Raw genomic sequence first — 15,995 nt, forward strand, 5'->3', positions numbered from 1 at the left:
GCATCTTGTACATATTGCAGCTCCTGTGTGCTTTGGTGAATGGAGTAAATGGTTATGGTTGAAATACCAATAATGTACAACCAACCAGGTCAATGTTTGAAAAATACTAATTGCAGATTTCAATATCATTTGCAACAATATGCTGCTGTCCAAGCATTCAAATCAAAACCTACCCACCTAACTTCTGAGCATAAGTTAGATGTGTTAATGCTAAATCTTGTACAGAGAGTTCAAAATAAGGGAAAGAAAATGGGAAATAACGGAAAGAACGAGGGAATTAGTGAAAGATTAAGCACTATTTTATTTTAGATTTACAATAAAAATTACACATGTAATCATTCAGTTTTGATTGTAAACTAATTTTGGTTATTTAAATGCTAAAAATTCAATCTAGAGAACACATTTTGCACAACAATCCACATTAACAAATGTGTAGAAAGATTGAAGGAATCCATACATTAAAAAGTCAAGATATTATTTTAAAATTGTGGCTGAAGCTATGGAGCGCCTCACGGTAAACATTGCCTCATGTAAACTCTTCATGGCGCTCAGATGTAGCAGTCTTTGCAACTCTTGCTCTCTGGAACACCTGGCAATAAAGTGCCGCCCCTTGTACCTCCCAAGGGAATTCACCTGCATCCTCATGACCATGATCTACATCCCACCCCAGGCAAACGTTCATCTAGCACTGGAGTTGCTGCACGCTGCAATCACAAACACCAGTCGGCATACCTTGACCCGTTTCCTATCATAGCCAGGGACATCAACAAAGCCAACCCGAATAAATCTATCTCTAACTGCCCCAGCACATGTCCTGGAGTAAACGGAAAACTCAAATTTTAAATGGGTTTAAGATTACCTTTAGTAACCTTATCCATTAATTTCCAGGTTAATATCAAACATAATAGTTTTTGGCTTGACCACAGGTACTATTGTGCAATAAAACCAATTGAAAAGTTAAACATTCCCAATAAATCATATAAGTATTTGTGACCAAAACAATAGGGTGCAAGTTTATTTACAGTGTTTGGCTTTCACATACTTATCTTTATTACTTAATTGACTGTGCATCTTTGTATAATTTTTTGATCTTAAAAAATACTTTCCTTTAAAAAAAGGTTGACAGTGAAAAGAAAAAAGTAAAGAAGCTTGTAGAGATTAAGCAGTCAGTTGAAACTAGACTGGCTCATGAAATGAAAAGAAACAATGAACTCCAAAAGGAATTATCCCGGTAGGTTATTAAAATTTGTACCATATCTCTCGACCATATTAATAGATTTGTGCATAGCATGTAATTCCAGTATACTAGTCTCTGTAACATACTTCCATGCTTTCTCGTAATAATCAAATATTTGTTTTGCATAACTCTACTCAAGTCCTTCAGCTTAATTTCCAATGTGAATGCCTACTTTCCACATTACCAACTGCTTAAAGCTTCCCAAAAATAAGGATTTTTTTTTTCAATGCAAAATCATTTCCTATTCTTCTGCAAGAGAACATTCTCAATCAATGTTAAGTCTCCAATGTTCCAGTTCAATGAGGAGCGATCAGTGTTGGGATTGGTTATAAGAAATGTAGTAGGGGAAGTGGAGATGCTACACTGTAAGACCATCTAGCTAACATCCAGGTAACAATGACCACAATTTAATTTAGTTAAACAGTTTAATTAGCAATTAATTAATTAAACAAAGATGGTTTGCTGAGCAAAATAGCACAAGAGCAATGGAAGACATTTGGGTAGAAACAATCAGGTATAAGTGATACACTGTTCTGAAGGGACAACGTAAGCGCCTAGATATTGGATCACATCACAATATTATTTACAGTGAAGTGGAACAATTATGGATCAATAAGCCTCAAACTAATCATGGCAACATTTATTGTTTTGCACCAGAAGTTCAACCAGGCCAGATCATTTAAGGGAGTTATCCATGCTAAACCTGGCAACCTAGAGTGCATTCAGAATGTATTCAGACCCCTTCACTTTTTCCACATTTTGTTACGTTACAGCCTTATTTTAAAATGGATTACATTCTTTTTTTTGTCATCAATCTACACGCAATGCCCAAAATGAAGAAGTGAAAACAGGTGTTTATAAATTTTTGCAAAATAATTAAAAAGAAATAACTGAAATATCACATTTACATAATTATTCAGACTCTTTGCTATGACACTCAAAATTGAGCTTAGGTTCATCTTGTTTCCATTGATTAACCTTGAGATGTTTCTACAACTTGATTGGAGTCCACCAGTGGTAAATTAAATTGATTGGACATGATTTGGAAAGGCACACACCTGTCTATATAAGGTCCCACAGTTGACAGTGCATGTCAGAGCAAAAACCAAGCCATGAAGATGAAGGCATTGTCCGTAGACCTCCGAGACAGGATTGTGTCGAGACACAGATCTGGGGAAGGGTATAAAACAATTTCTGCAGCATTGCAGGTCCCAAAGAGCACAGTGGCCTCCGTCATTCTTAAATGGAAGAATTTTGGAACCACCAGGACTCTTCATAGAGCTGGCCGCCCGGCCAAACTGAGCAATCGGGGGAGAAGGGCCTTGGTCAGGGTGGTGACCAAGAACCCGATGGTCACTCTGACAGAGCTCCAGAGTTCCTCTGTGAAGATGGGAGAACCTTCCAGAAGGACAACTATATCTGCAGCACTCCACCAATCAGGCCTTTATGGTAGAGTGGGCAGACGGAAGCCACTCCTCAGTAAAAGGAACATTACAGCCCGCTTAGAGTTTGCCAAAAGGCACCTAAAGGACTCTCAGACCATGAGAAACAAGATTCTCTGGTCTGATGAAACCAAGATTGAACTCTTTGGCCTGAATGCCAAGCGGCACCGCTCATCACCTGGCCAATATCATACCTACGGTGAAGCATGGTGGTGGCAGCATCATGCTGTGGGGATGTTTTTCAGCGGCAGGAACTGGGAGACTAGTCAGGATTGAGGGAAAGATGAACGGAGCAAAGTACAGAGAGATCCTTCATGAAAACCTGCTCCAGAGCGTTCTGGACCTCAGACTGGGGCAGAGGTTCATCTTCCAACAGGACAATGACCCTAAGCTCACAGCCAAGACAACGCAGGAGTCAAGTCTGTGAATGTCCTTGAGTGGCCCAGCCAGAGCCCGGACTTGAACCCGATCGAACCTGGAAGGACCTGAAAATAGCTGTGCATCGACGCTCCCCATCCAACCTGACAAAGCTTGAGAGGATCTGCAGAGAAGAATGGGAGAAATTACCCAAATACAAGTGTACCAAGCTTGTAGCGTCATACCCAAGAAGACTTGAGGCTGTAAACACTGCCAAAGGTGCCTCAACAAAGTACTGAGTAAAGGGTCTGAATACTTATGTAAATGTGATATTTCAGTTATTTATTTTTAATTACTTTGCAAAAATTTCTAAACACCTGTTTTCACTTTTTTATTATGAGGTATTGTATGTATTGTATGTAGATTGATGATTACAAAAAATGAATTTAATCCATTTTAAAATGAGGCTGTAACGTAACAAAATGTGGAAAAAATGAAGGGGTCTGAATACTTTCTGAATGCACCGTATATTAACCTTTCATTTGAAAGTCATTTTTGGAAAAGGTATCTGCTGAACAGCTTTCCCCAATGCTACCTTGCCTTCTCTAATTACTTCCTGTTATACCTCTTTGTGACTGTCCTTTACATCTATTTTTGTGCCCCAATTTGAAAATGCATTCCTAATTAATTCCTAATTAATTCCTCCTTCTTGACACACATTATTTCTACTTTGAAGACTGTCTACATTATTTTTGCAGCTAACAAAACAGAAATCGTGGAGAGTTGTGAAGAAAATGTGTACAAAATGTAAAATCAGTCTAGGCCTGCAATTTCAGTCAGATTTCAATGCCTTATCGTATTTATTACACAGAATGAGAACACTGTTGAAGACAATCAAAAAGAAGTTGAAAGAAAATGAAACTGGACAGTTTGTTGCCCAGTTCAACAGTATTCAAGAACTGGATCAAGGGGTTTCTGAAACAGGGGCCACTATTACTGAACAGAAGAGCAAGGTGAGGTTGATTTGCATGCCTGATGCTTGCTTACGATGCAGTAAATGTATCATGTTACTACTACAAATCACTGTACTTTTGAGTCACAGTGCAGTTTCACAACCATTGTTTCGCTTATTCAATTTTCGTCATTGAGAGGAGAAGCATTTATTGCATCCGTAATTGCCTACACTTCCGATCATGAATTCTGGACCAAGAGGAAGCAGTTACTTGCCACATTAAGTTGTGAATAAATATGACTCCTTTTGAATTAAAATCAAAGCAGCTATGTATTGAACCAATTATATACAACTAATTTGATACGCGCTGTTAATCCTCCACAGGAGCAGCAGTTCTAATCCCTCCCTCAGTTATTCCCATTCCTCCCAAAAATCCATCTTGTTATTCTTTCAGGCATTAATCTCTCAACCTTTTATATAATATTTTTCTGCTCGTGTTCTTGTGTTTTGTTCCCACAATCAGTGAAACCTTTTTCCACCTACCTCTTATTTAAATTTAAATAACACCATAAAATCACATTTCAATGTTCTGTGTTTTCATGAAGCAAACCATGCTGTTTAGTTTAGGAGTTTTTCATGCAAGGTCATAACCTGGTTATTGTAAACTACAATTTATCTTCTGCTTTCATATGATTACTATAATTTGGAGCTAAAAAGTATTCAAGCTGTGGCATCAGCACTATATCAACTTTTACATTTTAAGTCTCTTGCCATAATACCCAGTGTTCCAATAACTTCAAGGGTTTTCATTTTTTATTAATGTTTTATGAACTGAAACCCGATCTCTTTCTGTTCATCCAAAGTATCTTCTCCCCCATTCAAATTATGGTAATTATTACCAGCACTCTTTTAAAATTGAATTGTGCTCTCTGAAATTCTGTCCTATCTGCCTTTTTTTCCATTCTGCCATCATGTCGATATTCTTGCAGAACTTTGGATCTCTGAATTATAACTATCCTTATGGTTGAGAATGTCAAGAAATTTAGGCTCCGCTCTCTAAGATAGCTCTTTGTCCCCTGAAAATCATCAGCTTACATTTCTAATCAATGTAATACAAAGAAGCAATAGAATGTAATTTATGTCCAGATAATAGGAAATGTAAATTCATCAGGTTTGTGAAATATACTAAATTTGTTTTTGACTTTATGTTCTAATTTCTTTATCTGTCTTAGATTCAAGAATTGTCCAACCAATTGGAAGTAGAATCTATAAAGTGCAAGCGATTGGAATCAACCAATCAAGAACTTTCTGAACAGGTCATAGCAATGCGAGTTCTTCAAAGAAATTATGATCAATTGGAGAAAAGGAAACAGCAACTAGAGGAGGAAGTATTGTGTTTGAAAAATCAGATTGAAACAAGAAGGAAAGACTACAGTCGCTTGGAAAACTACAAGAGGAAAACAGAGGAACAAGCTCGTAATGAAATCAAGCAGAAACTGGAAGAAGTAAATGCATTCTTTCAAGTAAGAAAGCATAACATTTAATTTTGAACACAACTAATTTCTGGAAAATGAACAAGGTGTCTAATATCGGATGTTAATCTGATATTGTAAGAAGAAATTATAAAGATTTACCCAAGCATAAAGAACAAGGTTTGGCACAATGGCCTTCATCAGTCAGAATATTGAGTAAAGATGTTGGGAGGTCGTGTTGCAGTTGTTTAAGATATTGATGAGGCCGCATTTGGAGTATTGTGTTCAGTTCTGAGCACCATGTTATAGGAAAGATGTTGTCCAGCTGGAAAAGGTACATAGAAGATTTACGAGGATGTTGCCAAGATTAGAGGGTCTGAGTTATAGGGAGTGGTTGAGTAGGTTGGGACTCTATTCTTTGGAGCGCAGAAGGATGAGGGGTGATCTTATAGAGGTGTCTAAAATCATGAGAGGAATTGATCAGGTAGATGCACAGAGTCTCTTGCCCAGAGTAGATGAATCGAGGACCAGAGGACATAGGTTTAAGGTGAAGAGGAAAAGATTTAATAGGAATCTGAGGGGTCACTTTTTCACACAAAGGATGGTGGGTGTATGGAACAAGCTGCCAGAGGAGGTCGTTGAGCCAGGGACTATCCCAACGTTTAAGAAACAGTTACACAGGTACATGGATAGGACAGGTTTGGAGGGATATGGACCAAATGCGGACAGGTGGGACATGGTGGCCAGTGTGGGCATGTTGGACCGAAGGGCCTGTTTCCACACTGGATCACTCAACAACTCTATATGGTTATGCAGCATTTTTTAATGCTTTCAGTGTGAAGCTTTTGTCACTTTTACAAATCTTCCCTAAATATTTTCCAAATTGGAACTATTTTCATGAAAAGCTATGTCTGGTTCATTATTAAAATGTATTGAACATAATAAGTCTTAATTTGTACCAACCAACTTCTTTAGAACCCAAAGATATTTTTTTCAGGCATGGAATTCCTTTGACATTTAATATTAGAGATATCTTTTAAATGATATTTTGCTTTACTTTTACTTTTTCTTTTAAACCTCATTGAAAAACTTGGACATGCAAGATCTTTCACTCTTCGCATCAAATTCCAGGTTGTTAGTTCTTTATTTTATTAAAGTGAACAGCATGTAGGTTTGGGTAAAAATAATTGTTTTGCGTTTGAGTCCATGAAATGTCAAACATATCATGTCACCCACCTGCAAAGGTCTCCTCCGTTGCAGTTCAATTTATCAAATTGATCTTGCTTTTCTCGAATGAACCATATTGTGGAAAAGATGACTTTCAATTCACGTGGCTTAAACTAATGTGATTTTTAAAATTATACTACATTTAACATTGGAATCAATGCAGTAAGTACCTGGTTTTCATCTTAGTATGTTTTAACAATAATGACAGCATTGCTTATTTCTGCTCTTTGGAGAAAATTGAAATTGACAGTCTGCAATCCATGCAACAAAGGACCAGGAAGAAATAATAATTTCTATGTTTGAGAGCTATTCATTGTAAGCTTAAAGACTATTAAGGTTTGGACTACTAAAGACATGTTCTATTTAAGAGCAAGCCTTTTGTATGAAACAAATCATTAAATAATGAAAGGAGAGCAAGTCAAAAGTGTGTACAGTGTCTGAAGAAGGGTCTCGACCCGAAACGTCACCTATTCCTTTTCTCCAGAGATTCTGTCTGATCTGCTGAGTTAGTCCAGCTTTTTGTATCTACAGTTCTACATCTACAGTTACTACAGCTACCTAAATATGATGCAAATAACTTCCCAGTGCTATATGATCAGTTATTTCCAAGAACTGTGCAATATTTAATTATCACTCTTTTATGTTAAGACTCATCACGCTTCCAAAGAAACTTTGGATCATTTGAAAGCATCAAATGAACTTGAATCTAGAAATGAATTGGAGCAGAAAATCAAAGACCTACAAATGGAACTAAATAAGCTTGGAGCTTCACAACAAGAAAGCCTGAATCTGAAAGAATCTACACAGAATGAAATTGAAAGATATAAGGAATTGTATTCGGAAGAATTAAAACGACGTAAATCCATTGCAGCTAACCTTGATAGGTAATTTTTTGGTAAATTAGTTGTCCCTATATCTCCTTGATGGTTCAACCAGGCAAATGCACGATATGATGTGATAGTGAGCTACTTTGAACAAATTGGTTATTAAGGGATAAAGCAGCATGGGTTATTTTCATTCTGATGTAGATATCTGAATGATGGAACTGGTTTCATCCCTATCAGTAATCATATACAGGAGGAATAGATGTTTGGATTAAGTACTTAACGACTGGCGACACCTAAGTTTCCATCTTAGTACGAGTTAATAACTTTCAATTTCAGGCATGAGAGCAAATGAAGGGATTTAAAAATAGTGCTCTTTATTCAGAGCTTGATCACCAAGGCTGCTAATTTAGTTTGTCTTGGGTTATGCAACTTTATTGGAAAGTATATATTAAGCATAATCTTCAAATACCTGCACAGAATGACCACCCAGAGGATTCAGCTGCTGAATCATTTTTTATGCTGTTCATTATATATTTATATTTTGCATTCTTTGGTAAAAAATAGTCATAGAGCCATACAACACAGAAAAAGGCTCCTTGTCCTAATTTGTTCATGCCGAACAGCATGCCCCATGTAGCTGGTCCCATTTGCTTGGTTTTTGCCCATATTCCTGTAAACCTTTCCTATCCATGTCCCTGTTCAAGTATCTTTAACTATTTTTGTAGTACCTGCCTTAACTAACTCCTCTGGTAGTTCATTCAATATACCCACCGCCCTCACTGAAAACATTGCTGCTAAGGTTCCCATTAAATAGTTCCTCTATTGCCTTAAACCTATGTCCTCTGGTTCTTGATCCACAAAGGTCAATTTAGTAGTCTGGAATGGTTGTAATTTAATATTTCTGGTAGAATTTTAGAAAGATCAGAACTAAAGTTTGAAATTCATTAAAACTGACATTAAAAAATCCAGGTGGATTCAATTCCAAACGGTAACAGGTTCCGTTATTTATCTTTAAGTACCTCTCAAAACCACAATGAAAGGTATACCACCATCCATCCATGTTCATCATTTCCTAGCTGATTAGAAATACCAACTTGTGTCTGTCGACATTAAAACTGAAATTCACTGATGTTAGTCACCGATAAATCAGTTATTAATAACTTTATTTATGTCAGATCCAAATTATGCAGGGAGCCTTTAAGTTACCTAGTTTGTTTGAAATTTATATTAATGTTTTAGTCACTTTTTTTTAACTTCCTTCAACAGATCAAATGAGAGGTTAGCAGAAACCAATGCTAAATTGCTCAAAGAGCGCATTCGTTCAAAATCCTTCATTACTGATAGCATTCAAAATAAAAGTTTAACCACAATCCATGCTCTGAATCAGAGTCACCTGGAAAGTATATTGGGTAATGACAGAGACCTGGGACCTACCAACAGAAATCTAGGAAGCAACTTAAATGCAGCAGAGGATGGAATGCCCCCCAGCAAAAGAGTAGAGTCGTACCTCATTAAGGTCAGTAGTTACCAAAGCATATTTAATTTGTTCTTGCATTGATTCTGTCCTGAATGTGCTATCCTGATGAGCTTCAATGTTTCTTGCATCAGTTTCTACATTTTGGCAATTAATGGGAAAAATTATAGCTGTAACTGTAAGCACATTTTTCTCTGTAATGTTATACATTCAATATTTTTTCTGTGATCTTTGCTATAATATTTGAAAATTGACAATATAAAAGTGATTACATTATTTATTTAAATGCCACAGATTTTCAGAATAATATTCAGGAGAAAGCCTGCTGCTGAAAAGCTAATCATATTATAAGAATTCTCACATCGGGAAGGAAACTAAATTAATTTTGATTTATACTTTAGTTATCGCAATAAAGTGCTGTATAGTAAGACTGGGATCCCTCTAAATTCTTAGCAAATATGTTGATTTCCCTAGATTGTGTGGTAAAGGTCACAGCAAAGCATTGGAGGCTGTAGAGAGGACTGAACAATTGTCAGCAGCTTTTGCAATCGATCAGTTTTACTATCTAATGATGGCAATCGCTGTTTTGCAGTCATTACAACTCCATAATTAGATCAGAGATTCTTGCATGACCCTTTTAACTAAAGGGTGGCACAATGGTGCAGCTGATAGAGCCGCTGCCTCACAGTGCGAGAAAACCGGGTTCAATCCCGACCTCGGGTGCTGTATGGATGGAGTTTGCACGTTCCCCCTGTGATTGTATGGGTTTCTTCCCATATCCCAAAGACATGCAGGTTTGTAGGTTAATTGGCCTCTGTAAAACTGCCCTAATGTGTTGGGAGTGGATGCAAAAGTGGAATAACATAGAATGATTGTGGATGGGTGATCGATGGTGGTCGTGAACCCAGTGGATGAAGGGCCTGTTTCCATTCTTTATCACAGAACTCTCTAAACTTCACTAAATTCCTGTGATTTCAACACATCTCTACATTAAAACAAATAGATTTAAATGCAATATCTCAGAAAAGCATCATGGCATCAAACAGTGTGGAAATAGGCCCTTCAGCCCAACTTACCTATGCCGACCAACATGCCCCATCTACACTCGTCCACCTGCCTGCGTTTGGCCCATATCCTTCTAAAACTATCCTATCCATGTACCTGCTCAAATGTCTTTTAAACATTTGAAAGTACGTGCCTCAACTACCTTCTCTGGCAGCTCATTTTGTACACCCACCACCATTTGTGTAAAAAGAAAGATTGCCCATCAAGTTCTATTAAATCTTTCCCCCCTCACCTTAAATCTATTTCCTCTGGATCCCGATTTCCCTACCCTGCAGCCCAAAACAAGCCCAAAACCAACTCAAATTTTGATTTTTGGTGTATTGCAATAAAGTTTGTCATTTCATCTGTCATATCGCATATCTTTTTCAAATGAATGAATGAAATGATTTTCACTGATTTTTGTTTTTGTATTTTTGTGTAAATTCTTAAGTTTGAAGGCAAGGGGAAATTAGCTAAACACAGCCACTTTTAATGTGCCAAAATAGTACGAGGGTTCTTCATGAACAAACTTACCTTTTAAATAGTCCAACTTCTCTTCTAAGAGAAATGGTATATTATTGCTTTTACTTCATTCCTTTTAAACCTCCGGAAGTGAAAATGGTTAAGAGCTGTGAGTTCCCTGGCGTTAATATTACCAATGATCTGTCGTGGACCAACCACGTTGATTGGGACAGCCAAGAAGGCATATCTACTGCCTGAAGAGACTGATGAAATTCGGCACATCGCCAGTGAATCTTACAAACTTCCGCAGATGCACCATAGAACACATAATGTTGGGTTGGTTTTGGAACAGTGCTGCCCAAGATCACAAGTAATTGCAGAGTTTTAGATGCAGCCCAGTCCATCACAGAGACCAGACTTCCCACCATTGAACCTGTGTAAAGCCTGCTGAAATACGTGTTCCACCACGATCATTCCTTCTCCCTGCTCCTGTCTGGCAGAAGGTACAGAAGCTTGAAAGCACACACCACTAGACTTGGGAATAGCCTCAACCCCCTTGTTGTCAGGATTCTGAACAGTCCTTCCATAAGTTCAGGTCCTGTCTGATTCACCTATATCCCATTGTGGACTGACTTTTTCTGTGGAACTAATGCACAACAATGTGCTACTGTAGTGAGAACTATATTCTGCCCTCTGTATCGTCTCCTTTGCTCTATCTATGGTACTTGAGTTTGAATTGATTATATCTATGAATGGTATATCTGATCTGTTTGGATAGCATCCAAAACAAAGCTTTTCATTGAACTTTGGTACACCTGACAATAATAAACCTAAACCTATTGTTGTTTCAGGTGCATTTTTAGTTACTTTCTAATTCATTACTTCATTTTTGTCAAAGCATCGATAATTACATTATTCTGCTTATCATTTCAGATGCAGGATGAATTGCAAAAAAGTATTACTAAAGAACTTGCTCAAGGTAAAATGACGGGAGGTAGAAATGTTTTTAATAATAATTACTAGATTAGTTTTAAATTGCCTGCTGATAATTGAAACCTCTGTTTATTGAATGAGAGTATTTGAATTAGTATAACCCGTACTCGTAACTATATTGAAATATAATTTCCGTAAATTGCTTTTTGTTGCATTATTACATTATGCAATTGTGATATTATACATTAGTGTGATTCGTGAATCATGAATACAAATACTACTCCACCACTGATTTTCCGGGACCCTTGGTTCCAAGATTATCCATTTGCCAGAACTATGGAGGTCACTGCCTCCAAGAGGAGTTGAATGGTACCAGAATGGTCCACCTAGGCCGACCAGAGGCCGTGATACCGGCCCCCATTGGCTATGGGAACAGATCTGCCGGATCCAGCCGGGCCGGACTTCCAGAGCCCCGGCCGCAGGGGGCAAATTTGTCCTACCTACGGACCATGGAAGTCCCAATGACGTCAAGATCAGACGCCTCACCCAGCCTAGGCACCACATTTATGGGGGGACTTACAGGGTAGGGGATTTCAAGTGCGCTCGTAATTTTGTCTGGATTAGAGGAGGTGTCAGACCACCAGTTGCCGGATAATCGGTTGTGGACCAGTACACATGTGTAATTTTGGCTGCATTCTTCGCTAACAATGGTTAGATAGCTGTTTAAAAGTTGTGTTTGAAAATTATCTGCATCATTTGCCTTTCTTAACCCTGTGTTTACCCATTCTGATGAGCATAGATTTTCACTGATTGCCTGTGCAGTCAAATTACAGACAACGATTTTTAGTTTAGTTTAGGGAAACAGGCCCTTCGGCTCACCGGGTCCGCGCCGACCTGCGATCCCCGCATATTAACACTATCCTACACCCATGAGGGACAATTTTTAAATTTTACCAAGCCAATTAACCTACAAACCTGTATGTCTTTGGAGTGTGGGAGGAAACAGAAAATCTCGGGGAAAACTCACGCAGGTCACAGGGAAAATGTACAAACTCCGTACAGACAGCACCCATAGTCGGGATCGAACCCGGGTCTCTGGCGCTGCATTCGCTGTAAGGCACCAACTCTACCGCTGCGCCACCGTGCCCAGTGTAGGAAAGAACTGCAGATACTGGTTAAAACCAAAGACAAAAAGCAATAGGTGATGTTTGAAGAAGGTCTGAAGAAGGGTTTTGACCCAAAACATCACCTATTCCTTTTCTCCAGAGATGCCGGCTGACCCGCTGAGTTACTCCAGCTTTTTGTGTCTATCTTCAAATTACAGACAATCCCTGATTTACATAAGGATTAGATTCCGTAAACCCTTATGTAAATCAGATTTTACGCAAGATGGACTCACCTTAAAACTAGGTAAAAACAGAACTGCCGATGCTCATTAATACACAAAATGCTGAAGTAACTCAGCGGGTCATGCATCATCTCTGGAGAACATGGTATGGGGACGTTTCAGGTCGTGAGCCTTCTTTAGACTGATTCAGTCTGCTGAGTTACTCCAGCAATTTGTGTAATTTCACCTTAAAACTAGGCGCCAATACGACTGGTCTGTACCAGCGAGCCCATCTTCACCAGCTGCTGCACTGTCATGGCCGTTGTTGCGGCTCAAGTTGTAGCTCATGGCCGGCAGCTCTTTCTTTAGTCCGCCACCGACAGGATGCGCTTGGTCACAGTGGGGCTCCCTCACCCTCACCAGCTGCCACAACGTCCTGTCAGCCATCACTTTATCTTCTCCCTCCTCCTCCTTTTCCCTCAGAGTTGCCAACATCTTCCACCTTGGATTATGGCAGCGACTGCAGGGAGGAGAAGGGGAGGAGGCGGTGGTGGAAGGGGGAGTGACAGAATAGACAAAGCGAAGGCCACAGGAAGAAACAGCAGCTGGTGAAAGGTGAAGGAGCCCCACAGTGAAGAAAGCTCCGTCGGTCAGGGACTACCAACCACGTGAGCCGCATCAACAGCCATGTCAACCGACGGGTGCGGCAGCTGGTGAAGAAGGGCTCACTCGTGCACCTTGTAGAAGATGTCAGGGACTCAGCCAGTTGTTGTTCTCCACTGCCTCCCTCGTTCTCACTCGTCTTGCCAGTTTCGTGCCGACAGTGACCAAAACTTGAAAAGTCTCAAGCCCGGGCAACGCTTTTATATTTATGAAGTGTGCAGGAAGCCCTCGCCATCCTCCTATTGCAGTAACACAGGTCATTCAGGCTACCACCTATTGTGAATTGTGTACATAAGTGTGGGTTTACCTAACTTGCCTATTACGTAAGTCGGGGAGTGCCTATAAGTGCCTATGTAGTTTCAAATATGTCAGACAAATAAGGAAAAATGGATGAAGTTAGCCTTTTACTGTCTGAAAGTGTGCTAGGATCCATAGGCAGGATCTTCTGAAGAGATAGTACAGTAACAGAACTTTAGAATTCTGTCAGAGTGAATGTAAACGAGCTTGGAAAACACCAGAGATGCTGAAATGTAAGAAGGGGGAATTTACAAAAGTACAGCAATCATCCAAACAATTAGATTAAAAACTGTTATAAAGTTGCTTTGAGAATATTGGATGAGTAAGGGTAGTTGACGCTAGAATTACTGGAGGGACACTTTCAAGAGCAGGTTCAGTTAAACTAATTACTATAATTTGTGTTCTAGCCAATGCCGATTTGGACAGTGCATGTTCTCGTATCTCACCTCTGGGATCTGCTGCTTGCTCCTTGGCAAGCACTAACCAAGTTCAGGATCCTGTAGCTACAGCCACAGAACAATACCTGGAGGTTCTGAAGAAAAATTACATGATTTGAATTGTATTGTACATTAAAAATAATATGAACTTTCGCCACAGAACAGTTGTATTTATCACATCTTTTCACATCGGAATAATGTGTATTTATCCAAATAAAGTTTGTTGTTACAATCCATGTTAATTGATCGCAAAACTTGGAAGTTTATATTTCTGCAATTATTTTTGCTCAGGAGTATTTATGTAAAGTTACTATACAGGATCTATTTTTATAAATTACTTAGACAATGCTGACAGTTTAGTTCAAACAAGCTCAATAATGTCACGTACTTAAGTACAGAGAATTTTTTTTACACACAATTCAGTAAAATCTTACTTGAAATAAACACCAAAAACTATTATTTAACTATCTGAATAAGGATGAAAATTAACCAGGTAGGAACATTTAGTCAAAATGCATTGTATTCATATTCTGAAATTACTGTAAATAATACTATATAAAAATCGTACCTGGTGTGATGTCCATTCGTTTGTTACACAGTATTGTATGCTGGTTTACTTGTGAAAGAGTGCCAAGACTGTACTTGTTTTGGTACATGTAGCACAAATACATTGCATTCCACAAGTTTCAATAATAAATATTGATGTATACTTTCGGATGCAAGAAATTCCTTTTATGCATGGTTAAATTTCATGAGCATGCACTACCAAGCAATAATACTATAATAAACAAACCAGACAAGGCTGTTATTTTTAACCTCAACTCCTTATAAATTTGGGTGTTTAAAATGCAGCTTCCATTCACCCAAGTAAAATAACTATCATCAACTGGAGATAGAATTTTAATTAGGATTTTCCATAGATGTTCATATGACATTTTGCTATTTAGATGTTATGCTTACTATTCTAAAAGATGATCTATAAATTGTTGCTTTTTTCTGGGCCTTATGCAATATATTTTCATGGAAAGAAAAATCTACAAAATTAAACTTGTGAAATTAAACTAGTTCAATTAAGATCAACAGTTCTTGTACATGGATCCTATGGAAAACTCATTGTACTAAACTTCTGGTGCCTACAAGATGTAGCTGGCTGGAGTGGATATACCCATTTTAGAAGTAATTATTCCTCTCTGTAAGGGTTACTGTATGAAGATTTATCAGGCACTCACCAACAACGCGTCTTCCTTCTCTCCTTTGTTAGTCCATCCATACTAATTTTATGGCTTAGGTATTTCTCCTCCCCCCTCCCCCCCCCGACTATTTCCATATTCCAGGAATGCTAACAATGAGTTGCGTTAGTGCCCAACGCAGCAACTACCTCCAATTCTCCACTACTAACCATCTACTAATGCCACAATGTTGAAACAATATTAAGAGTTTTGTATTCTAACAAAAAAAAATCTTTGTTAATGATTTGAACTCGTCTTTCTGCATTCATTAAGTGGGTTTTAGTGAATTCACAAAGTAAACGCCATATGATACGATCAGAATTGAAGACGGTTTCTCTTATTATTCTTTCCTGAATAGTCGATAAATCAATGTCAATGATTGATATTATTGGTTCCTGACTGATCATAAATCAATTGTACTCATTGTACTAAACAAATTCATGTTTTGTTTCTCACAAATTCAAACTTTCCAATGCAATCACAAATTTTCTTTTGACCTCGGCAACAGGATCAGTTCAAATGCCACTTTTTCCTGTATTTCAACTTATTTTCCCTTGCACACTGACCTCTGTATTTCATTGGCCTCTGAGGAGAGAACAACTTGGGCGGCTTAGT

General features: G+C 38.3%; 1 protein-coding gene across 4 annotated transcripts in view; it reads left to right on the forward strand.

The window, feature by feature from the left end:
* ankrd26 (ankyrin repeat domain 26) overlaps positions 1-14,818 on the forward strand; it is a 120,880-nt gene extending 106,062 nt beyond the window's left edge. For all 4 annotated transcript variants that reach the window (XM_078417422.1, XM_078417424.1, XM_078417423.1 and 1 more), the window contains 7 exons: positions 1,119-1,231; positions 3,908-4,049; positions 5,221-5,511; positions 7,336-7,571; positions 8,781-9,030; positions 11,428-11,473; positions 14,122-14,818. In XM_078417422.1, the coding sequence (XP_078273548.1) occupies positions 1,119-1,231; positions 3,908-4,049; positions 5,221-5,511; positions 7,336-7,571; positions 8,781-9,030; positions 11,428-11,473; positions 14,122-14,270 (1,227 nt within the window). In that variant the 3' untranslated portion in view covers positions 14,271-14,818. The remainder of the gene's footprint in view (positions 1-1,118; positions 1,232-3,907; positions 4,050-5,220; positions 5,512-7,335; positions 7,572-8,780; positions 9,031-11,427; positions 11,474-14,121) is intronic.
* The last annotated feature ends 1,177 nt before the right edge of the window (positions 14,819-15,995 follow it).

This window comes from Rhinoraja longicauda, chromosome 20 (genome assembly GCF_053455715.1).
Source record: "Rhinoraja longicauda isolate Sanriku21f chromosome 20, sRhiLon1.1, whole genome shotgun sequence".
Taxonomy (NCBI): Eukaryota; Metazoa; Chordata; class Chondrichthyes; order Rajiformes; family Arhynchobatidae; genus Rhinoraja; species Rhinoraja longicauda.